This window comes from Rhipicephalus microplus, chromosome 3 (genome assembly GCF_043290135.1).
Source record: "Rhipicephalus microplus isolate Deutch F79 chromosome 3, USDA_Rmic, whole genome shotgun sequence".
Classification (NCBI taxonomy): Eukaryota; Metazoa; Arthropoda; class Arachnida; order Ixodida; family Ixodidae; genus Rhipicephalus; species Rhipicephalus microplus.
The window spans coordinates 259,509,758-259,534,013 of record NC_134702.1 but is presented as its reverse complement, the minus strand read 5'-3'; the positions used below and the strand labels follow the sequence as shown (position 1 = coordinate 259,534,013).

At 44.8% G+C, this 24,256-nt stretch overlaps 3 protein-coding genes across 5 annotated transcripts in view; 2 read left to right on the top strand and 1 right to left on the bottom strand.

Moving 5' to 3' along the window:
* Nucleotides 1-1,254, top strand: part of mRpL20 (mitochondrial ribosomal protein L20) — a 32,920-nt gene extending 31,666 nt beyond the window's left edge. For both annotated transcript variants that reach the window (XM_075890958.1, XM_037419921.2), the window contains one exon: nt 1,029-1,254. In XM_075890958.1, coding sequence (XP_075747073.1) covers nt 1,029-1,133 — 105 coding nt within the window. In that variant the 3' untranslated portion in view covers nt 1,134-1,254. The remainder of the gene's footprint in view (nt 1-1,028) is intronic.
* An 8,841-nt stretch (nt 1,255-10,095) lies between these two features.
* On the bottom strand, nt 10,096-12,902 carry LOC142804234 (uncharacterized). 2 transcript variants are annotated; one of them, XM_075890956.1, is made up of 5 exons: nt 12,690-12,902; nt 11,762-11,875; nt 11,553-11,702; nt 11,220-11,288; nt 10,096-10,696 (listed from the first exon to the last, which is right to left on the bottom strand). In XM_075890956.1, exons 1-5 carry the CDS (start codon nt 12,900-12,902, stop codon nt 10,238-10,240), a joined length of 1,005 nt encoding a protein of 334 aa, XP_075747071.1. In that variant the 3' UTR covers nt 10,096-10,237. The 2 variants fall into 2 exon arrangements, with proteins under 2 accessions (XP_075747071.1, XP_075747072.1); XM_075890957.1 differs by having other exon boundaries at nt 10,096-10,693.
* A 138-nt stretch (nt 12,903-13,040) lies between these two features.
* LOC142804233 (uncharacterized) lies at nt 13,041-19,335 on the top strand. The gene is made up of 8 exons (XM_075890953.1): nt 13,041-13,443; nt 14,970-15,082; nt 15,168-15,483; nt 16,469-16,605; nt 16,762-16,900; nt 17,423-17,497; nt 17,642-17,762; nt 19,178-19,335. Exons 1-8 carry the CDS (start codon nt 13,041-13,043, stop codon nt 19,215-19,217), a joined length of 1,344 nt encoding a protein of 447 aa, XP_075747068.1. The 3' UTR covers nt 19,218-19,335.
* Nucleotides 19,336-24,256: the final 4,921 nt, after the last annotated feature.

Below are 24,256 nucleotides of genomic sequence, written 5' to 3'. Positions count from 1 at the left end.
CATGTCGAAGTAAAGAGGCGTCTGATCGGCATTCCCGATTTGCCCAAGCAGGTAGCCGTTGTTGCGCCTAGGACGAACCTCTGAAAACTGTGAAGCTTTTCATCGTACTCCTCCGCAAAACTTTTCGCATATGCATGTTCCCCTTCGGAAGGAAAGCCTTTCCTCTTCATAAAGTTAGTTAGCCAGCACCTGCTCGCTTTAAACTGGCTCCGCATTAGACCTTTTTCTAAGACTAATTTCATAGCCCGCACTTCGAGCAGTTCTGTCGCCACGGGCCGCTGTGCCGCTCACTGCTCAAGCACATACTCGCCGAGCAGCTCTTTAATTTGCGGAAACCAACCCTGCTGTGGTCCACTGAAGCCTTTGCGTGAAGCTTTGCTGTCGACAATCTTCTGCTTTTGTTTCCGCCGGTCCCGCACGCACGTTTCGGGAACTCCGAACGACCGCGATGCGGCCCGAATTCCGTCCGTTTCTGCACACGCGATGACTTTTCTTTTAAAAGCGGCATCGTGGTGCACTCGAGTTTTTGGAGTCGGCCCTTCCACGCCGTCGATGCTAATGCACTACTAGATGATGAACTCCTCAGCACACGTACGAAGTGCCGCTCGTGGGAAACACATAGGCAGAAATGGCCGACGCACCATGCCGACGCACGTAGGGGGCGGCCATTTTGGAATTGCCGATGGCAATAGATTGACCGTAATTTTTTTTGTTCGTACTTGATTCTAACGCGCATGCGATTTATGAACTCGCTTAACCGAAAAAAAGGTGCGCGTTAGATTCGAGTAATTACAGTAGTCCTTCTTCTTGTGAAATTCAAATTTCTTGCTATCACATTCATTGCTTCGTTCTAGTGGCGAAACTTTGACTTCTTGAAATAGGTACCGCATCTGCCATGTTGCCTCTTTCTTATCAGCGCATTGCTCTGCACTGTAAATTGCTTAGAAGTTAATCCTGTCGGGACACTAGTGTGTGCTGTCACTCACGTGCACTAACTGCAGCACGTTTTGTATGTTCATTACATGCAGGGCATTGCTACCCTCGCGCGCTTTATGCGCAGCATTGAAGCTGTGGACGAGACTTCAACTTTGCAGGAGCCTCCAGAAGGTGTCATCACTCGGGGCCTGCTCTGAAAAATCCTGCAAGCTCTCTATATTGGACACAAAACTCTTGGTGTCGCAGCGTAAACGAATCGTACTGGTCTTGTGTAGGTGAAGAACATCAAAATAAAACAAAGCTGTGAATACACTGTTATTATGCTGTACTTGTTAGTACTTCTCGGTTTTGAGTTTTTTAATGTGAGCAAAGCAGCAATTGTAGTTACTGCATACTTTGCCGAATAAAAAAATGCGTTTAAATTGCACATGGAGCAGAGAAGTACATTTCATAGTAGTGTTAAATGTGATTATGTCATCTGAATTTATTGACCATTAAAACTGATAGTGAAGTGCCCAATTTATATCAGAATTTGTACTTATATTGTCAAATTGTCGGCCACATTACTTAAAGTGTCACTGCGGTGCTCAGCGGGCTTGCCAACACTGGAAGGCAAAATTCATTTCCCATGCACCTGAAGTTTTTCTATGTTTGCCGATGTTTCTCTTGCTAATAATCATATAACACAAAACAGTTGTTTTTTTTTTCAGAAATTACGTCTTTTTTTACAAGTCTGTTACATATAGCACCTCAGTGCTTTGGAAACAAAACCTTATTGAAGTTACACATTCTTGCACTGGAAGCAACACGATATATTTAGCTCTTAAAGAGACCCTGCAACACTTTGAGCATTGTCACAAAACACTGCCGATCGATAGTCGAAGCCGATTGTCAAACGATAGTCAAAATGCAGCAGGTGGCCTGTAATTCACAATAAGTTCTCAAAGTCAGCCAAAAAGCGCTTTTTCTTCTCTCGACAAATTATGATACAGGCTCCAAAGGCGCTGCATAACAGGCCAAGTATCGGCCATTGTCTTTGAGCATGGCATGGTGCTCGGTGATTACTGGGGCCGCCACAAAAGGCCGCGACTTCTCCGTGTGTGCGCGCACAGTCAGACTAAAAAGTTGGGCAATCGAAAAAGGTGTTCAAGGTCTCGAGATACACGTGATGTAAATTTTCACCCATGCCAAATACCTCCCTGTAGCTTCCAGCACTTTTGCCGAGACGAGAGAAGACATTATGATCCTGTCCTTCAGTGGTAGTGACGTCCAGATTGTGACGGCCCTGCAGGATGCCATTGAGGTTGTCGAGGAGTACTTTGCTGGCACTGGTCTCCGATGGTCTCCCAAAATTCAGAACTCTTGCATTATTGGCCTTCCCCTAAAGGGTCCCTGATACGGTTTTTTTCACATTCCATTTTGGATTAGACCACTACTGGAGCAAATCATTGGCACGATTATTCAATCGAAACAGCCATTATTAACGGAGATACAAGTACTGAATAGGTACCCTGCTACGCCTTTCACCCTTAACCCTTTCTTCGAGTGCTCAGGGCTAAACTCCGCCTTCACGGGGTATGCGTCACAACGTGACATGGGAGAATGCATGCTTTGCTGTCACACAGGTCCCGTTAATTAGGGAGGCAATCGCCGGGCTAATACCAAGGGCCGAAGTATCGGCCCCCCGAACCGCACCACGAAAGCGTGGACAATTTAGAAGTGGTCCTTTTTGGCGCGCCAGCGGACGCCGGCTGTGGTCCAAAGAACAAGTCAGAGCCGAGAGTTGATAAACAAACAAAATTATATTCTCATTAACGGCAGATCAAAAACAATGCACACTCCACAATAAGTGAGTACAATATGTCACCAATCAATCAACATACTTCACAGTACAATCAGCCACACTCAAAACAACGGACACAAACAACAATTCACACTACAATGCAGTCGCATGCATTTAACAACCAAGACACTTAAAGACTAAAGAGATAGAAAACCTATTCAGTCCAAAGTCCTTGGAACAAAAGTCTGAATGATACTCTTCCGAGAATCACTCACTCAAAGTCCAGCGTTGTCGTTCCGCTGCCCCCTGAAGTTTCTCTTCCAGGAAACCTCGCGTCTTCAATTGGCCACTCTTCAAGCTTCAACTTCTTCGCCGGAAACACGTCGGCTTCACACACGCAGCTGTTGCCACGCGTCTTCGCTCGATAGCGGTAAACACACGCTCTTGCCTGTAGCTCGAGCCTTCACCCCTCAGGTGGAAATCCTCTTCTTCTTCTCCGTTGTCGCTACCGACAAAACCTTCGCCGACTACACGGCGGAATACCCTACGCGCTCTGCCGCTAACTTCCGTCTTCTCCTGATCTCTCATCTCGGCTGCTCGGTTAAATACCTTGCGCGCGACATTCCAGAAGGTTCTTGTCATTTCGTCGGCGCGATGCGCAGCGAAGGCTGGGGAGAGGCGCGAGACTGTACAAGGGCCGTCCCCGACCGATGACTCAACTCGGTATGACCACGCTTATTTCCTTCTGGAACTTTCCAGTGCTTGCCCGGCCGCCGCTGTGAGGTGAGGAGGTTCATCGGCGAAGCCACGCTTCCGAGGGGAGAGCGTCGCGCGCCCGGGGAGCCTTGGATGTTTGTTTTCTCTTTATTTTCTTTTGACCTCGCGGCGTTTCTCCCGTCCGTTATCGCAAGAATTTGGCGGCGCGCCCATTTTTAGCGCTCGTTCTGTGACACTGCCCCCCACTTTAAGAATATTATCTCATAATATTCCAAACCACACAAACGAGCGCGAACAGTCACCACACACTCTCAAAGACTGTAACATAGTCCGTCGCTCATGACACGTCACATTCACAATATATCACTCAATACAATTGGACATTACAATTCAATCTCACACACATGAAATATAACCTCAGGTACATGACTACAACACTTCAACACACATTCCAAACAATACAAACGTACAAAGTTCTGTCTTTACAACGATTATACAACACTATACATCACAGCACAGATACTTCGACACTTGTGACACAGGATAACACAACACTAACACAACATATGGCACTCAGCACTGCCAAACACATTCTGATTCGACTTCAGCACTTATCCTGTGTACTTTGAGCGGTGCTTGCGCCCTTTCATGCGGTGCTCGCTCGATCTCTTATTGTGTTTCCACGTTCCTTTTCGGCAAGTCCCTTCCCACGACAATATCTGAGGCGGCGTCTCGGCCATCGTTGTCACTTCCGACACCGTTAACGGGTCATAACGTTCAACGGGTCCTGTTTGTTTATTTACCAGCTCGTTCATGTCACGACATTGGGCTTGGCTGGCCGACTCCGTCACCTTTACACTGCCGGTCGGTTGAGGTCGTGCCGACGTAAGTCCAGCTGCCCGACCCGTGAACTCGTTTAACACGATCATCTTATCATTCATAGTCCCTTGCACCGCGGCTTCACCTCGGGCTCGAGTGGGATCCGTCACGGGTTGCTCCTCCACTGTATCTCGCGGTCGTTGGGTTGGCGAGGGCTCTATCTTAAGGTCTTCTCCCAAACATTCCGGATCGTTCGGTCCTCGCGCCCCGTCGATGTTTCCGATGACAAGGTCGTGAAGGGGGGTCGTAATACACAGAGCCGTAACCTTCCCGCTGAAGTATGGGGTTTCAACCTCAATCTCTGCTTCGGGAAGCATCCGAACTGTACGGTCAATTAAGCAAACCGGTTTCGTTTTGCTGGTTAACTCACTTTCCCGTACCAAGTTTCTCCGCACGATAACAGTGGAGCTGCCGGTATCTCTTAACACCGTAATCTTTTTGCCCGCAACTTTTCCAGGCAGCGTTGGCATTCCTTTCGCAACACCGGTTGGCTGTTTTGACATTACAGCACCCACAATAGGAATTTTTTCCCCATTCTTCAACTCTACGAATCCATCGGTGACGGCATTATTATCAGATTTCGGTGCCGCTTGCACACAGGATACCTGGTGAGTTTGACTCACTTCGTTCCGACAAGCGTCTGCTTTGTGCCCAGTCTGACCACACTTGAAACATTTTACTGCCATAGGGCTCGTAAAGATCGTTCGACAGTTTTTCGCGCGATGACCCACTCGGTTGCACAGGAAACATCGCGGAATGCTCTCTGGTGCACGCTTCTTTTCTTCGGGAGCCAATTTCTTCGAATCATCGGGACAATCCTTCTTGACCTTGGCCAAATTTGTTCCCCCTTGCGCTTCCAAGAATTGATCAGCCAATTCAAGCATCCCTTCAAGTGACTCAGCCTTCCTCTCTTTCAAGTACAGCGACAGGCTTGGGTGGCAACTAGTAAGAAATTGTTCTCTAATTAGGAGCTCTCTAAGTTTATCCTACTCCTGCGCTGTCCCTGAAAGTTCAATCCATCTGTCGAAATAATGGCCAAGTCGGGCGGCGTACTGCGTAGCCGTCTCACCATCAGCTGGCTTTCCTGTCCGAAATCTGTCCCGGAATCCTTCTACAGTAAATCTAAATCGCTTCAGCAAAGCAGCTTTCACCTTTGCATAGTTGGCTGCATCGGTCGGCGTCAGCCTGCCGTACACACTGAGCGCTTCACCACTCAAGCAGGTACTTAAAGCAGTTGCCCATTGATGTTCCGGCCAATTCTGGCTCTTCGCAATCGTCTCGAATCGGTGAAGGTACGCGTCAAGGTCGTCCTTCCTTTCATCAAACGCCACGAGCAGCTTGCTTGGGTTCAAGCGGAAGGAAGCCATGATCTTCCCGTTCGCTGCTTTCAACTCTAGGTTGGACGGGAGTTTCACTTCGCTGTTGCAACCGGAGCCGCTCGAGTTCCATCCCGTGCTGCCGCTGCCGTTCCCTTTCCTCTCTTTCTTCTTTCAGCTGTCGCTCCTTTGCCTCTCTTCTCTCGCCCTCTCAGCGGCCAGCTTTTCTCTCTCCAGCTCCAACTTCAATTGTCGCTCTCTTTCTTCCTTCGCCCTCTCAGCTGCCAACCTCTCTCGTTCCAACTCAGCTGTTTTTCTTCCTTGGCTCTCTCAGCTGTCAACCTCTCTCGTTCCAACTCAGCTTCTTTTTCCGCTTTGGCTCTTTCGACCGTCAGCCTTTCTTTTTCCAGCTCAGCTGCCTTTTCTTCTTTGGCCCTCTCTTTTTCTTCTTTTTCCTTCTGGGTGACCCACTTCCATAGTTCGGCGCCAGAAAGACCCATCTTCTCACCAAGAGCTACTAACTTTTCGAGATCCATGGTGTCTCGCAAATAAAGTCTTGCCGCGTGTAAAAAGTATCTGCCTAAATCAGTCTATCGGAACACTCCCCTGCACTCGTTAACGAGAACACTGAACAACACACAAAATCGTTCCGATAGCACTATCAACACTCGAGGCTCTTTTTCACTACTTTGGACACACTGTGCACCAAAAGGTCCTGTCGCGGACGCCAGATTATTTGTCACACAGGTCCCGTTAATGAGGGAGGCAGTCGCCGGGCTAATTCCAAGGGCCGAAGTATCGGCCCCCCGAACCGCACCACGAAAGCGTGGACAATTTAGAAGTGGTCCTTTTTGGCGTGCCAGCGGACGCCGGCTGTGGTCCAAAGAACAAGTCAGAGCCGAGAGTTGATAAACAAACAAAATTATATTCTCATTAACGGCAGATCAAAAACAATACACACGTATGCACACTCCACAATAAGTGAGTACAATATGTCACCAATCAATCAACGTACTTCACAGTACAATCAGCCACACTCAATTGAACAACGGACACAGACAACAATTCACACTACAATGCAGTCGCATGCATTTAACAACCAAGACACTTAAAGACTAAAGAGATAGAAAACCTATTCAGTCCAAAGTCCTTGCAACAAAAGTCTGAATGATACTCTTCCGAGAATCACTCACTCAAAGTCCAGGGTTGTTGTCGTTCCGCTGCCCCCTGAAGTTTCTCTTCCAGGAAACCTCGCGTCTTCAATTGGCCACTCTTCAAGCTTCACTTTCTTCGCCGGAAACACGTCGGCTTCACACACGCAGCTGTTGCCACGCGTCTTCGCTCGATAGCGGTAAACACACGCTCTTGCCTGTAGCTCGAGCCTTCACCCCTCAGGTGGAAATCCTCTTCTTCTTCTCCGTTGTCGCTACCGACAAAACCTTCGCCGACTACACGGCGGAATACCCTACGCACTCTGCCGCTAACTTCCGTCTTCTCCTCCGAAGTTTCTCTTCCAGGAAACCTCACGCTCCTGCTTTGTCCCTACGGACAAAACCTTCGCCGACTACACGCCGGAATCCCTACGCGCTCTGGCGCTAACTTCCGTCTTCTCCTGATCTCTCATCTCGGCTGCTCGGTTAAATACCTTGCGCGCGACATTCCAGAATGTTCTTGTCATTTGGTCGGCGCGATGCGCAGCGAAGGCTGGGGAGAGGCGCGAGACTGTATGAGAGCCGTCCCCGACCGATGACTCAACTCGGTATGACCACGCCTATTTCCTTCTGGAACTTTCCAGTGCTTGCCCGGCCGCCACTGTGGGGTGAGGAGGTTCATCGGCGAAGCCACGCTTCCGAGGGGAGAGCGTCGCGCGCCCGGGGAGCCTTGGATGTTTGTTTTCTTTTTTTTCTTTTGACCTCGCGGCGTTTCTCCCGCCCGTTATCGCAAGAATTTGGCGGCGCGCCCATTTTTAGCGCTCGTTCTGTGACAGTTGCATAGTGTCGTCTACTAGTAATTGAAAGCCCAGAAAAGAGCCACTGGCAGTCAGGCGCTTGACCGCATCTGGGCTGATAGTTCATTTGTGTGCTCAACGCGAGTAGCCTGTTTTTAAAGATGATAGTCTTTCTTGAGGACCTTTGACAAAAACATTTTGGTCTGTCTGTCTGTCTGTCTGTACATTTGTCTGTCTGCCCTTAACGATACCTCAAACAGCCGACCCCATCCGCAGCGCCCACCAATATTGCTCAAGGTCCAGCATTTGTACTTGTGCGATTCTCAATTAAGCAATCATTGTGCATATCTAAGGTACCATAACAACACGTCGATGTTTTGTATATGTGCCTTTATACTAGAGAAGGCACACACGAGTTATTCTAACCCAGTCAAAAAAAGTGAATGGGTCCAACTGGTCATACCAGTTCCCATGAATTGGTCCCAAATGGCATTAATTGGAAGCCAACTGGAATGCTGAACTTCAATAGGAAAGACCAATTGGACCTTATAGTTCCAATTGGCCAGTCCAATTGGTTCACCGCTGACCATTTGATCTCCAATTGGAATGCTTGTTAGTCCAATTGGCTGCCCACATTCCAATTGGAAAACCATTGGAACAGTGCATTCCAATTGGCCTCCCAATTGGCATCCCAAATGGTGTGCTTGTTGGTCCAATTGGTTGTACAACTACAATTTGGGAGAGTGTTGGAACATTGTTCTTTCAATTAAAATTTGTTTCATATACATAAAAGTTGATATTTGTTATTTACATGGCAACTTAATTTGCTATAGGCCAGGGCAGAATTCCAGGCTCAAGTAATTGTCATGATTCTTATATATTGGAGTCAATTGAGCCATGTATACATATTTTGAATTGAAAACTTCATTGTAGTGTGCATTAGGTTATGTTCTTCAGTCATTTATGTTCCTTATAAGCAACTTTTTTTTCTAGAGCTGTGGCGTTTACTATAAGGTACATTTTAACTCAAAACAGTGGGACAGTTATAGCATTAACAGTTAACATGAGTTTGAATATGGTACAATTAAAAATGCAGCTAGTTCTGCTGGTTTGTGACCTATAGCTGTGCTCATAGAAGCAGTACTTTCAGTCTCCTGCTGGGTGATTGCCTGGACAAAAATAGGCCCATTGCTACATGCAAGCTTCATCACTTGTTTTTGTCATTTTTTTTTCTTGGATATTTTGTGTAGACGAAGTAATAGTCACTGATGTGGGTATAAAATTAAAGGTTGAAGTTGGTGCACGAAAGCTGTAGTGCAAACGGAGTGTAAAAATCCAGCACAGCACACATGTTGTGGGAATTAGTCATATGCGAAGCAGTCAGCATGCGTCAGCCAATGCTGGAAATTTCATTTTGAGCCTTCAGCGTTACGAGGTGGATAGACATCTTTGTCCCAATTGATTAGCTCTGTGCATATTGTAGACTTTCCAGGCACATCAAGTACACTGACGCGTGAAAGGTAGCTTATGGCACAACATAACATCAGTGTTCCCATTGGAGCTTGCACTTCAGTTATATTACCATGAAGTGCATGCTATCGAGTGATGATGTGCTTATATACAGACAAGTGCAACCCTTGAATATTGCTCGCACAGTCCTAAGTGCACATATGTAAAGCTTATCACATTGATATAAAACAGGAAAGCCAACTCTGCAACTACTTTGTCCTGACAAGGTATTTTTCATTGTACAAGGTATCTTTCTAAAGTAGTTTGAAGCAGTGACTGAGTGGAGGCTGCCATGCAGAATTCCAGGGTTTGATTCTGGCTTCACCCACGATTTTTATTTTTTGCTGCCATCTGGATATTTCGCGACATGAGCTCATTCACACTGTTGTGTTAAGATTTCCAATGTCTGGGCTGATATAGCCTGTGAATCACTCACAGCTAGTGGTGTGTGAATAGTGAAATTTCATCTTTGATTCTAATGACGCCGAATAGTGGCCAAAATATAGAATACGTAACATTTTATTGAAAATTGAAAGGAAGAACAAATTAATGAAGTCAGCTTGTATCCTCAAGCACATAACGCAGTAAGTGAATGCTGCCGAATGACAACAAATTGTCCTATAATAATACTGTTGTCCTTCATCGTTCCAAGTGCTTCATGCCCAAAAATGGCAGCATTTCTTGCCTAATTATAGGTCTTGATATATCTTAATGGATAGACTATGCAACCTCTTTCTGCACAGTAGTGCTTTTGAAATTAATGAAATCACAGCAGTATAACCTTGGTGCTGTTTGTACAACAGAAGACAACCACGCATTTCCGAGAAAAGCTCGTGGCATTCCACCACAATATGTTTATTAAAATGGGCAAAAATACAACAAGTCCAGGCATAAGAACACTCAAACAAAACACAAAAATAATAATATGCATGAAATATATGTACATATGTAAAAAATAATACACAAATGCACAAAATTTGCACATAGTTGCATCTGAAATTAAATTACAAATTAACAGTGCACATAAAATTTCACAAGGTATAGCAACTTGAATGACATATGCCACTCTGACAAAACTGAGTGCCGAATACCCACTGCACACTGGCCATGACGTGCTTGCATTTAGGCAACTCAGACAATTTTAAGAGGTCAATGGATTTCCGTAAAATTTGCTTTCAACAATCTTTGCAACTGTGATTCCACATCAAGAGTCACAAAAAAAGGCATATCAGATAGACTGGAAACACTCGTTCTGTGCCCACACTGTATGCACTGAAAAGAGGCATTTGTTTCAGCATTTTCTATATGTGTGAAGCATTTGGGGCAAAAACAATAATATGTCATGGTTGTGCCAGTTTTGCTCAAAAGTTTGGAGAGCTGGTACCGTGAATCAGGCAATATTGGATGTTCGAAAATTCTGTTAATAAGGTCCAACATGCTGGTCAGCCCAGTGAATGACAAATTATTTTTCACAGCGTGCTTCAGCACCATGAGGAGAATGTCACCTCTGGACAAAACCACTCTTTCAGTGATAACATCAGTAAATAACTCTCCAAACTGCGACTTGCCACCATGACTCGGCCCCGTGGGACTGTTAGGCATTTGCTGCTGAAAGGAGAAAAGAAATAATTGTTCAAAATGGCAGCACTCGACTGAGACTTCACAATTAATTATCCAAGTCAGCTAGAAATCGATCCCTCTTTTCTCGACAAATGATGCCATATATCCCAATTTCTGTGCCACATACCCACGTCCATGACGGTTGGCTGATTTGCTGCATATAGTTACCGTGGCCGCCGCGGGATGCCGCCATGTACCCCCCTCCCTCCGTGCACTTGTGATTACACTGACAGTAAGCCACGCATTTGAAGAAAAACAAGAAGGTGCTCAAGGTCATGATGCACAATGATAAAGGGGCACATGTTCTTGCCCCCTTGTCATCCCCCTCCCTGCACTGCTTTCACAAACATAGCGCTGTGTGTGTGTGAGCCTTCATTGTGTCTTCGTTTTCAGTGAGCTCTTACCGTTCATAAATTCTGCATTTCCAATGCCTAAACAAGCTAAGTGATCCCCCAGCAGTTAATGACATCAGCCATGTTTGTGTAATTTTTGCAACTTCCGATGGACCTACCATGTCATCTTCTGAAGGCAGCTCTCCAGGATCATGTTGCTCTGAACCATCCTCATCAGACATGGACAGCTGCAAAACAAATAGAGCAGAGAAAACACAAAAACGATGAAACCAAGAGAAAAGGGAACTCGTCAGAGATCGGCACCACCTCGACGTGTGACAAAGCCATGTTCGATTTTTAGTGCAAAATCTGCAATGACACCACATATGGAGACACAACAGGCACAAGTGCTGTCATGCCTCTGCGATGTCACCGCATATTACTAAATACTCCGAACAACCACTTCTGTTATACAAAAAAATACCCACATAAATATAGATATGTGTGCATACCTCTTCATCATTTAGCAATGTGTCATGGGAAACCATCGGGTTGGCATGCTGTGGCCTATCATTGGTTGCTTGCAGTTCTGGAGTAGTGGGACTGACCGGAGCAGATGTCACCCTGGAGGCTGCTGTGCTACAAGCATCGCTTGAAGTTTCCTGCAAGAAAACAGCTTATTAATAAAAATGCACTTAACGTCTCGAACATACTACCTCACCTGTTCATCCTCACTACTCAACGTATCAGTTCGAAGTATGCCATTTATATCTGTCGAGACTGAAGCTTGTCCTGCTGCTTCATCATCAGACGAGGATGTGTCCATAGGCACCTCCTGAATGCGAAGAAGTATCTTAGACATATGTGCACGCCTTAAGTCGAAGCTTTACTGTGTAAGCTCCTATCTAATGTATCGTAATAGAGAAAGGTTTTTGTTTGTTTTTGAGAATGACAGCATCAGTTCTCATTGGGTTTGTTGCATTTAAACCCAATGCTAATAATAATATTGGGTTTACTTAGACAAAAACTTAACTCAATGACTGACTCAGCAATGACAAGTGACATCACAATTTTGCTAATAACAAACCCAAGGCACGCAAAATCGATTAATTACGCATTAATGTAAAATATAACTAACCTGTAGGCAAGATATTCGCAAAACTCCTGCGAACATTGTTACCATTTTACGTAAGCCGTGAATTCAGACAGAAAAGTCCGCTTTAAATGTTCTAACAGATGCAATGTACTGAACTGCTACAACTGCTTTCAATGCCCTATTAGAGATTTGTTAAAAAAAATTTTAAGTCAATGTTAAAATCGGTTACAATGACCCGCTCAAATAGCGGCTGCCATTCACAGCCGCTTTATTTGTACTCAAATGTCGCAGCAATACCAGTTTGCTCACTACCAGTTGTTCACTAAACAGTAATTTACAGCGTGGTTCGGTACCGCCAAGCGAGCGATATCTGCCGTCAATATTTACGTTCACCCTCGGCAACTACATGTGCGGACAAACGCAGGTTGTTCGCCCACACAAACTGTTGTTAATACGCTAGGCGTGTTATGCGAACCAAGACATGCAGTCTCGTGTGAGTCTTGAACACCAGCGCCAATTGAAGGCGTTAGAACAAAAACAAAGGTAAACTTACACGCTGTTGGCAACCCCTCTCAGTACTTCTCGGTAGCACAAAGTCCGATCCATGGTTGATATATCGTTTATATGGGCCTCTCTTCTTTCTCTTTGGAAGTTGATACATTATGACCGCATTAGACGATTTGTTGGTGCACGTGTGGATGCTCCTCAGATTGTTGTTGAGCGCACAACCGAACACCACTTCAGCACAACGGCAACCATGGCACATCCTGACTGGTCAGCGTCACAAAAGATGTCCAGTTTCGTATTTCAATATTTCATTTATTACTGTAATATCTGTACATCTGGTAAACCAATATATACTCATAAAACCTAAATAAAATGGACATATTAATATTGAAGTCATATGCGTCTATGTAGCACGATGTGTTTACGTGGAAACCTGTATCTGCCAGTCGGCTTGAAGTACGAGCTCGCGGCTCGCGCGTACGTTTACATTCAGCACGTGCAACGGCAGTCTGACCGCTGGCCGCAGATTTGCGTGCGATCCTGCGAAGTGATCATTCGGCTGCGTATCCTCTTTGTGTTTTTTTCGTGCACTAACGGCACAGTGTACTGCAGAATGATCACGCACGCTAAAGTACGTTACGAAGACGATCGGAAACTTGCGATTGTGGATGTTGGCGACATCGAAAACTTCAAACCAGAGCACGCGAAGGACTTCAAGTCCAAGTTCTTCTATTCTGTAAAGTGGACCGATCCGGACGGGACCTCTGATTACTACCGGGCTCGGATCCTAGCTTTGGGAGGTAAGCTCTTCGTTTGCGACCCTGGCACACATTTATTTTGCCTTGTCAAGTTCAACATTAAGTGCATTTTTGTGTTCCGCGGTGCGCATATGCCTATCGTTGATGCTATCCGGTGCGTGCGGTCGGTCGGCAGGTATAATTTGATTAATGAAACATAATTTTGTCTTGAAATGAGCGTAGTTCAAATATAGTCTTGCAACTTCCGTTATTTATAAATAGGCCTAATGAAGCTAGTGTATAAAAATTACTATATATACTCAACTGTCTTTTGCGCTCTTGCAAATGCAATTAATATGCCTAAAACTTGTTGCTAAGTGAGATGGATATCTAAGGGATCGCCTTTCTTTCTATTCTTCATGCGGTACAGCACAACTCGATAATATTCCTTAAAATGTATGCACTGATCCAGATCATAGACCCCTCTCCTCCAACTTTTGACGCTATTGTCTGCGAAGCTTCCAGCGTACGGCACGTGGCAAACTTGTTGAGTCCTTCCCAGCTGCCTTTATGTTTTCAGAATACAGTAAAAGCTCGTTAATTCGAACTCGAATGGGACTATAAAATTGTTCGTATTAAGTGGAGTTGAAAAATTGCGCAGGCGCTAGAATGAAGACATTGTTCCACACTGTGTGGAGAACCCAGAGAAGCCACCTCTGGACTCGTTCCCGCAAACTAGGTGATACTACATGTTTGTGGCAGGTAATTTCATAAATTAAATTCAGGCTGTGACAGCAAGAGAATTTATTGATCAGTCAGTGATACACCAGAAACAAGCATAGACTACAAAGAACAGACTACAAAGAACACAGGACAGAGTTTAACAGAACGAGTGCAACCGTCAAGTGGTCTTATTTTCATGCGTAGTGAATAATAAGGCTAGTTGATGCTTGCGCTCAGTCTGTAAAACTGCGTTCTTTGTAGTAGTCTTCATAGCGGCGCCCTTCCATAAGTGCATTCAACTATTATGTAGGTCAAATAAAATAATTATTTTTGATCATCTGTGTTCATGCAATAATCATTAATTCATTATCTTCACCATAGCAGTCAGATCCCCCCTCCCCGAAATAAAAAAAAAAAAGGAACCAGGATTTGCGTGTATATATATATGTATATATTGCGTATTTGACCTCTCCTTACACAAATGCATATACGCAAACATCTAGAGCTCAGTTATACAGTATATACAGTAGTCTTATGCAAAGACAGTTAATGAGCACATGTTTTATGGTTGTGATACTACGCACATATATATTCTCCCTGCTTCTGTTTAAGGCTTACATGCATATAGAGCATGAACTTTTTTAATATTGAAACAAAGACTACCGGAAATTTCAAGGATCCTTTCATATAAGTAGAAGGCTTATTTAAGTGTACACTTAGCATAATATTCCTTCCCACTTAATCTGTTGTCACTCTTCTGTGTTTTTCTTTATACTTGCAGTGCAGCCTAGTCGCACATCCATGGCTTATAATGAAATTATTTCCTCGTAACATTTTTCAATGTGTACGACCTCAATATTTTCCAGAATCTGAAGACGACTTGGAGGGGGAGGGAGGAAGCCGGCAGAGGCCTAGGTTTGAAAAAATGGCTTATTCACCTGACGGCGGAAGTGAGGATGAAGATGATGTCCAGCCAGAGGTACTTGTTTATGCAGTGCCATATCATTCTTTATGCATTGCACAACTTAAACAGCCTCATAAGACATTTTTTTGTTTGTGTACAGCGTCCCGTGAAAAAGCCCTCTGGCCCAAAACAGGAGCTCTTGGACATGCTGAAGAGAAAAAAGGATGACATCTGCCGAAAGGAGGAAACAGCTACAAAGAAACAAAAAAAGAGGGAGACCTATGACGATAGGGGCAGCCTAGTCAGTGAGCTCAAGAACAAGCTACAGAGGCTTGAACAACTGATGGATAGAAAGAGCAAAAAAATAGAGCAGCTCCAAAACAAGAATAACACATTAGAAAAGGAGGCCATGGAGCTGAGGCGGCTTAATGTGAGGCTGCAGGAAAAAATTCTGACAGCCTTAGATGAAGGCAAAGGTATGGAATTCGGCTTTTCGTAGTTTTGTGGCTTCTGTGGCTGCTATGTACGTAGACTTATTTGTAATTTGTATGCCAGTAGCATGGTCACACATTTTTTTTTTTTTTTTTCAGGTTTGGGGGGGAGGGGGCACTCAGCTATGCTTTATGTATGTTTATGCATGCATTTGTATGCGCGTTTATACACATGCCAAACTGAAATTTCAGGGGGGGGGAATTATGGGCTTCCTTAAATTTAAAGCTATTCCTTACAATTTCAAACCACAAAATCGAACGAAGTGATGTTTGTGCATACTACCATGTTTACACATTCTTACGATAAGGAGCGAGTTTGCTTATTTAAGAAAATTACAAAAAAATATAGGGTATTGCAGTTATAACATGAGCTCGCCATCCTATGTTGGAGAGCTTCTCTTCTGACCAGTGGTGACGACCTTGCATAGGACCACAAAAGGCTTTTCAAGTCAGCGGAGCATGAAAGAATTTGTCGCACTTCTTCATCACCCAACAACTATATGCTCATTTACGCCTTGATGCCACTGCCTATGATTTTCGAATATCTTTGGACAGTTTATTGTTTTATTGTTAAGCAAATCCTTTTGCATTTTCTTCATGTTTTACCAGGCAGTGGTTGCATGTGCAAAACATTGCATAGATCCAACACGTCCATTGTCACTTAGAATGCTCTTTGAAGGTGCTTTGAAACAAAATAATAAAATTGCTGTTTTATGTGTAGCCTGGTTTCACATCTAATATGAGGTGCATTCTCAAATTGTTAGTTACAAAAAAAAAAAAAAAAGAAAAAAACTCAAGTTAATACAATACTTGCATTTGGTACAATTTCTTTGATGTAGCTATATTTTGGGTGAGAGCCTTGATATTGAAACTCATATGTTTTGAATGTTGATTGCTGACAATGCTGTCTTCTTAAAGTGACTTGAGTTCTGCTGTTTGTAGTGAGCCTCGCTTCATGTTGATGGTGCAGGCAACAGTAGAGCTGCGTGCTCAATTAAGAGCAAACCGGAGCACTCAAGGATGGAGCTCATAGATATTGACATGGATGTGATTCCAAGGGAGACAACACCGCCACCAGATGATTGCCCAAGAAAAGAGAATGCCACGGTAATGTGCATATCTAAAGGGCAGCTTCAGGAATTTTTAGTTTTGCATACAGTTGTCGTTGTAGGTGAAATTTTTTTTGTGCTTGCTTAACTGTAAATGCTGCTTTTTCAGATGGTTGTTATGATTTTTTTTTTGCAATACATTCCTCTGATGCAGGTGGACATTGGCAGTGGCCTTCGAATAAATTCTTGTGCGTGGAGTCACATCCAGGGCCATCAAAAGGATTCTCTTTTTGTGAAAGACCTGCTTCTTGGAATTTGGCCAAAGGAGCAGCTGAAAAACCGCTCTTTGCAAGGTATGTTGCTGTTCTATAGATTTTTTTTTTTATAACGACAAAGCTCTTTAGGCTAGCCTTATTCTGTTCAAGGCAAAGAAATTCCTAGGTGGGTATGTGCCACAGGAATTGGCCAATCCCCAATGCAAGTTCAGCAGGTGCAAGTGTTAAATGAAAACTGCTTGACGGAGTGGAGCATGTCAAACATGGGAGAGGAAGAAAGAGAACTAAGAGGAGTAAAGGCATAAAATGATCGAAAGACTAGACTCGGAGAAAGAGATAGAAAAGCAGAGAGCAAGACAAAGAGAAACAGGAAGAGAGTGAGAGACATAGATAGAGGAAGTAATCAGTAGAGAGAGAAAGGAAGGGAAGAAAGAGCAAGAAAGAAACCGAGAAATTAAAAGGAGCAACAAGGAAGGCTGCCCCGCTCCGCTGTTTCTTCAGGCTTGGCACCACTAATGCGAAGCTGCCATAATTTTTTTTAGCGCTGTGAACTAGAAGTAGCAGTATTATAGTTAACCACTGTTCATTTGTGTCTTGCAGGAAAGCGGTGTCCACGATTTCCGGATCGGCCTGCAAAAACTCCACTGACGCCTTGGAAAGTGGAAGTGATGCGGGGTAAGTGTCCATGCTTTTTAAGATATTTTGGTGTAGACTGTCTTTGTTCATTCTGCCTCAGACCATATTCTTATAGACTCCATTTTTGTTTAAGAACTGTTTCTTCTTGCCAGTTAGTGATGCCCTGTGAACCTTTTGTTTTAGATTGTTACAGACGGCGACTGCAGCGCCAAGGTATTCCTGAAAACCTTGTGCCTGCTGCACTCAAGCAGCTAAACCATTTTGTGGTGGAGAAGCTGGCAGACCTTGAGAGGATGGCAAAACGGTGAGATGCAGTTGTAAATGTGTTTTGATGAATTTCAGGAAGGTTCTTGTATGTAGTTTTAAATGACATGCAGCCTTGTAAAAAAAAGTGTTCAAAGCATCATACTGATTAAATGCCATGCCAGTGCATTTACTCACACCTGTGAAGTATGTGTGAGATCATGTGGTAAAAACTAGTCTTGAGCTCCTAGCACATCAAGTTAGCACTTTACTCACATCTGAGCAGGCCCAAATTCTAGGCTGACCCCCTAAGGTTTGAAGCCAGAAAAAAGAAAAGAAAATGTTACCTCAAATGTAGACCCAGCAGGAAAACGTTTACAGTATGCAAAAAACTCAAAACACATACAGTAGAACCCAGATATATATATAGAGCCATAAAGGAGATTGCAAAATAGTTTGATATGGCAGCAAAGCAGACAACTCGTCCAGCTTTCTCCTGTGTGTGTTTGTGTGTACAATGATTCTCTGCTGAACAGTGCTGTTCTCTTGAAACCCGGCGCCTGCTACAATGTGTAGCCTGCTATGTATGGTCACAATATTACTGCACTGGGACCCCTTTCCGTGCTTGTTTACTATGTCAGTGTCTGTGCAGTAACATTTTCTTGTGCGTAAGCGTTCACTTCTGACAATAAGCGGGTGTTGCGTGCATCATTTTGGGCCAATGTGGCGGCTATGCTTTTTTGTGCAGTTAAGGCGGTTTTAGCTATTCCACCATGGCACCAACGCATTTGGGTTGTTGCATATTAGCAGTATGCAGTAAGTTTAAATGGCGCTGTGCCTTACATGCTGCTAAACAGGTAGTCGAAAATGCCTAGTGCAATAGGGCTGTCGGCAATCCGTTGCACTCTCATGTTTGTCAGTGGCTGCTATCACATTTGCAGCCATCGCCACATGTGCTTAAGTCTTAATCGATGGCCAGCCGGTGCGTCCAAATGAAAATGTGAAATATTTTGCACAGTACAGCATGCTACTGGCCACACCTAGAGTTGCGGGGTGCACCTTGAATCAACAAGCTTATGAGCCTTGATGGCATGATCAATCCATGGTTATTATGCTGGTGGAAACAATTACTGCTATCACTCAACTGTAACAATTTTTTAAGTACTCAAATATAAACCAACCCGACAGTATTTGAGTTTGAGAAAGACTATTGGCCTAGATTTGCGTAAATATGATACACACTCTGCCTACAGCAATAAGCAATGTCATTACCTATCCCTAATATTCTGACAGGTCCATTTCTAAGGATAGTTCTGCAGCAGGCTACCATTGAAAATGTTGCAAAGGGCCAGCTCTCATGCCTTGAAGTCGTAGTGTGGTTCAAGCACCACAATGTCGTTGCATCATGTGTATATGTAACATTAGCGATGTGAACTTGTAACTTTCATGCACTTGTGTATTTTTCAACACTTTCAGGGAGAAGGACAACCTTAAGCCACAGGAAAGCTGTGAATAAGGCCAGCAAATTCCAAGGTCAAGAGTAAGCCGTGCCTGCAAATTTGGTCTAGTCATTTTCCAGTCAACTTTTGCAATACTTGTACAAGTAATAAATTATTGTAAATCAAGTACCTTCATTTTATGGTTTTTATTTTATGCATGTGCAATACACATCACTCACGACCAAGCATACCGGATCATTTTGGTCAGGATGAACATTTTTGCTTTAACAATTTGGTGTGCTCTTTGCCCATGTATTTCAGCCAAACACCAATTTGTAATGGAAGAATGTTAGGTTCAAGCTAGACCAAGCTAGAAGTTCACTTCAAATGGTTGACCAGTTGCACACCAGCCAGCTCTAACTGGATGACCATGTACATTCAACTGGCTGACCAATGGCGCACCAATCAGCTTCAATTGGATGACCTGTTGGCACCAGTTGGCTTGAACTGGATCACCACATGTTTTCAACTGGTTAACCATTTGGGCACCAGTCAGCTTCTATTGGATGACCTGTTGGGTGCCAGTTCACTCTAACTGGGGGACCATACGTTTTCAACTGGTTAACCAGTTGGACACCAATTCACGTGAGCTGGTTAACCGGTTGGCTTTAACTGGATCATTATGTGTTTGACTGGCTGACCAATGGCGCACCAATCAGCTTCAATTGGATGACCTGTTGGCACCAGTTGGCATGAACTGGATCACCACATGTTTTCAACTGGTTAACCATTTGAACACCAATTGTCATTGACTGGTTGACCAATTGCACTCCAGTATCTTTAATTGGATGACCATATGTGTTCAACTGGCTAAACAGTTGAGCACCAGTTGGCTTTAACTGGATCACCATACGTGTTCAACTGGTTAACCAATTGGGCGCCAATCAGCTTCTATTGGATAACCAGTTGGCTTTAACTGGATAACCATTTGGACGCCAATTTACATTGACTGGTTGAATAGGTGGACACCAGTTATCTAGAATTGGTTGACCAATTGGACACCAGTTAGCTTTAACTGGTTGCAGTGAAAAGAAAGCTGGGCACCAATTAAGATTCGGTTACGTCCAGTTAAATATAATTGGAAAACCAATTGGCCACCGGCACTGTCCAAATGGTTCACCAATTGGACGTAAACTGGTCTACCAATTGGATATAATTGGTACGCTCCCAACTGGTGGCGAAATTCCAATTGGTCGAGAACCAATTCGTAGCAATTGGTATTTGTCCAATTGGACCCATTGATTTTTTTTGACTGGGAAGGACTGTAGCCGTGAACACGCTGCGCGGACAGTGCGACGCGGTGCTCAAATAGACAAGTCTTACCAACTCTTTGCTAAAACGACACAGTGGTGGCACCTGCCCGTCGCTTTGTGTTCTACACCTTATCGCCTCCGAGAATGGCACGCATCTTTCTCCGCAGGCACGCAGGCCTTCCTTCGTTTTTGAAAATAACTGCCAGATGGCGCTCGTGGCTAACGTGCCTTGATTCGCTCATTCGCCTCCGCTGCACGCTCGAGTAACGCAGCGGCTCCAGAATCCCATTCACCGATTTTTGTGCGCAGAACATCGAATAAATGGTTTGTTCATTCTCTCCATACACAAGACTATTGTCTTTCAATGGCATTTGCAATGTACCTTGCAGATCAGGGGCCAATTTTTTTTTCACAGCGCTTTGAACCACTGCTTACCATGGACCCCGGACTTGAAGTGCGTTAGGCTAAATTAGTGATGAAATGGTTTTTGAACTATACAGTGACACACCATTTTGCGATTCAGCGCTTCGTGCCGGGGATGACAGCAGTGATCTGCCATCACCTGGCTCGCCAAACTTCCATGGCTATGGCAACAATCACGGATAAGTGTAAATGATTTAAGTAGCTCTTTTTATTCGATAATTGTTCGTCCTCGCGTCCGCGTTTGTGTCGTGCGTGTAACTTGTACATTGTGCTGCATAATCACAAACGTACAAACAATTTCATCATTGTCTTTCATTTCCCAGTGTTTGTGTGGTGTCCTTGATAATGATAACTTAGGCTAATTTTCGTGAATGCATGTGCGACTGCAGACTTTGTGGAGCAATTCTAATGGCCCTTGAAGAAGTCTGGTGTCGCGACATATTGCAAGTTCTTAGGGAAAGTCCGGACTGCTGCAGAACTCGGCACGAAGAGTTCCGAAGCGTGTGCCTGAACTCCGCGGTGCTGCGTGCTTTTTATTGTGAGCTGCAGAAGAACGGCATCGCGGTTGAAGGAGAAGTGCACAGGTAATAGTGTATAAAACCAAAAAAAATTTAGAAGTTGCAGTTTCAGCAATGTCATCTTATGCCTTCTTCCAAATATCGCTTTCTAGCGAACCGCTTCTTCACACGATGGATTTGGCACAGGCTTAGGTGATGCAACACAGTTGTATTACCTGCATGCGTAGTCACCGCCATCCGGAAGCAGTTTCCGTCAGCCGCCTCAGAAAACCTTGAGGCAAGCCCACCCGAGAACCGTCACTAGTTCCGGCGTTCCTTCATGATTTTCTCAAGGAGATTGAACTGCTTGGTGCGGGCATACTCCGGATTTTGGACCACCGTCCCGCCATCGCTGGTTTCCTCCAAACTGGTGTAGCTGTACCCTGTGCCAACTAGCCCTCTTTAGCAAACAGAGCTTGTTAAGGGCATGACATGGATACCGGTAGTGAGAAGAACCCCACGCCGCTTAATTCATTCTCTGCGACGCCCGCACCAGAACCCATCTCATCAGACAAGAACATCGCCTAGAAGACACACTGTGATATAAGGCGTTGCTACCAACTCCAGCGATGGCATATGCACTTGGTGGCCGCCACAGGGAGGAAGATGAAATAAACTAGATGTCTCCGTTTATGCTACAACTTTCATTATGCAGGATGTGACATTTTGGCGATGAGGATTCACCAACCCATGTGCTACCAGCTTGAACTTCATCAGTGACTTCGTTTGTTGCCTTACATCATCTACGATGAGTATTTCAGGGCTACAATCGCCACCTCCGTTTCTGTCATCACCAGGACACCCAGACATTCCATGGAAGCAATGGATCTTGGTTTTCAAGAACCACATGATGGCTTCGGGTGCCTCCGACCTACCTGCAATTTTTCGGAAGGCGATCCTGCTGAGCTGCTTGGGCTTGGAAGGACAACGTACCTTCCAGACGGTGATTTCGGACGACCTGTGCCTCATGACTGCGAGCGCTGCGGGAGCTACTCTGACGTCTTCTAGCCCTGATGAGTTCGACAATGCCAACATGACGCTGGAGGGTCACTTCATGAGCATGTTGAACGTCACTGCAGGGCGTCACCGCTTTCAACGGCGTACGCAGGCCCCAGGTGAGACTGCGACTAATTACGTCCCCGCGCTGAGAAGTCTTGTAAGAGCATGTAATTTCGGTGACCTAACAAACGACATTATATGCGACCAGCTCATAGAGAAAACAACAACTGGATACTTACGTGAACGTTTTATGCTGAAGAGTCTCACGCTTTCTAGGGCACTTACCATTGCAAAACAGCATAATCAAGCAAGAGAACTAGTACAAAGTGACTCGCAAGTTCATCGAGTTAAGGATGAGTCAAATCACGCAGAAAAGCATTGTAGCACGTGTGCTTGCTATAACATGCAAAATCAAAGTCTCTGTTCTCTGAGAGAACCAGAATGTTATCGCTGTGGTTCTACGGCGCACCTTGCAAAAAGCTCTCAGTGCAAGGCCAAGGCACACAAGTGTCGAAATTGTAAGAAAATTGGCCATTTTGAAAAGCTGTGCGAGTCGCTACAAAAGTTCGCGAGAAATGTTCACCATGTCGCGGATGATCGTGATACAGTTGATCACGACGACAACTTAAGTGTCTGTCAAATCTTGAGTCGCAAGAAGGGAATCTACGCAGCATTAGAAATTGAGGGAATTTCAGTGTCATTCTTGATCGACACTGGATCGTTGGTTTCAATTCTGGCCGAACAACTTTACCAGCGCCACTTTTCTAAGCTGTACCTTCTGACATCTACTTCCGTCCATCTCCTCGATTACTGCAAGTCCGCAATTCATGTTCGAGGATGTTTCATTGCTGCGGCCTCATTCTATTGTAGAACCACTGCTATATTACTGTACGTTGTGCCTGGAAGAACCACCATTCTTCACTTCACTTTACTTTTTATTCCCTTAAGGGCCCCCTCAAGGGGGGTATAACACAAGGTGTGGGGTTACAATTGGGCAACATATATACATAATGAGAATACACAGTTATACTGTAACGCACTCTTCATTGAACTCTTTTAATAGGCTAACGTAGGCAGGGCGAACTTGTGCCCGAGAATAATAACACAGCTAGATTGTCTCGAGGATTCACTTCTGCCTCTTCTTCTACGTTCTTCTTTTTTTCCAACATGGTTCGCGCACAGCTGGGTCCCGCAGGCTCGTGCGTCGTAAACCATCTAGAGGGCACAAGTGTGGCTAGCGCTCGTAATTTGAAGTCACATTGTGTCATTATCCCCCTTTCCAGAGTGCATCGTCCCGATGCTTGTGTCGAACTGGTTGCTTGGCAGTCATTCACAAACCCTGGTCGGGGATGTCTTTAACGTCAAAGAACGTTGTATCTTCGGCGTTTCATTGCTTGTCGTGATATGGTTTCATCCTGACGACATGCACAGTTTCCGTGCGATGCCGCCGTCGGGATGAAATATCCTGTCCCTCTGGCATAACTTCGTAGTTGAGCGAGCCGACGCGGCGGAGCACTCTGTACGGACCGAAATAGCGGCGAAGCAGTTTTTCTGACAGGTCACGTATTCGTACAGGAATCCACACCCATACTCGTCTCCACACCCACACCCGTCTCCTGGTGCGTACTGGACGTCTCTTCTTCGCAGATTGTATGGATGCGTGTCGATTTTCTTCTGTTGGCGAATGCGATATCGTGCCAGCTGTCTGGCTTCTTCTGCTATTTGTATGAAGTCGTGAACGCCATAGTAATTCTCGGGTGTTTCGTCAATAGGTGACATTTGCATCTAAAGGTGTCGTTACCGTCCGGCCATAAACGAGTTGGA

Bases quoted from the DNA above. Each gene is read 5' to 3' on its own strand.
- LOC142804234 (XM_075890956.1), bottom strand. From the start codon at position 12,902: ATGTGCCATGGTTGCCGTTGTGCTGAAGTGGTGTTCGGTTGTGCGCTC. The intron at 11,703-11,761 runs GTGAGGTAGTAT...GTTTTCTTGCAG, and splicing joins TGAGTAGTGAGGATGAACAG to GAAACTTCAAGCGATGCTTG. The intron at 11,289-11,552 runs GTATGCACACAT...TTTGTTTTGCAG, and splicing joins CATTGCTAAATGATGAAGAG to CTGTCCATGTCTGATGAGGA.
- LOC142804233 (XM_075890953.1), top strand. From the start codon at position 13,041: ATGCGTCTATGTAGCACGATGTGTTTACGTGGAAACCTGTATCTGCCA. The intron at 16,901-17,422 runs GTATGTTGCTGT...TGTGTCTTGCAG, and splicing joins GAAAAACCGCTCTTTGCAAG to GAAAGCGGTGTCCACGATTT. The intron at 17,498-17,641 runs GTAAGTGTCCAT...CTTTTGTTTTAG, and splicing joins GAAAGTGGAAGTGATGCGGG to ATTGTTACAGACGGCGACTG.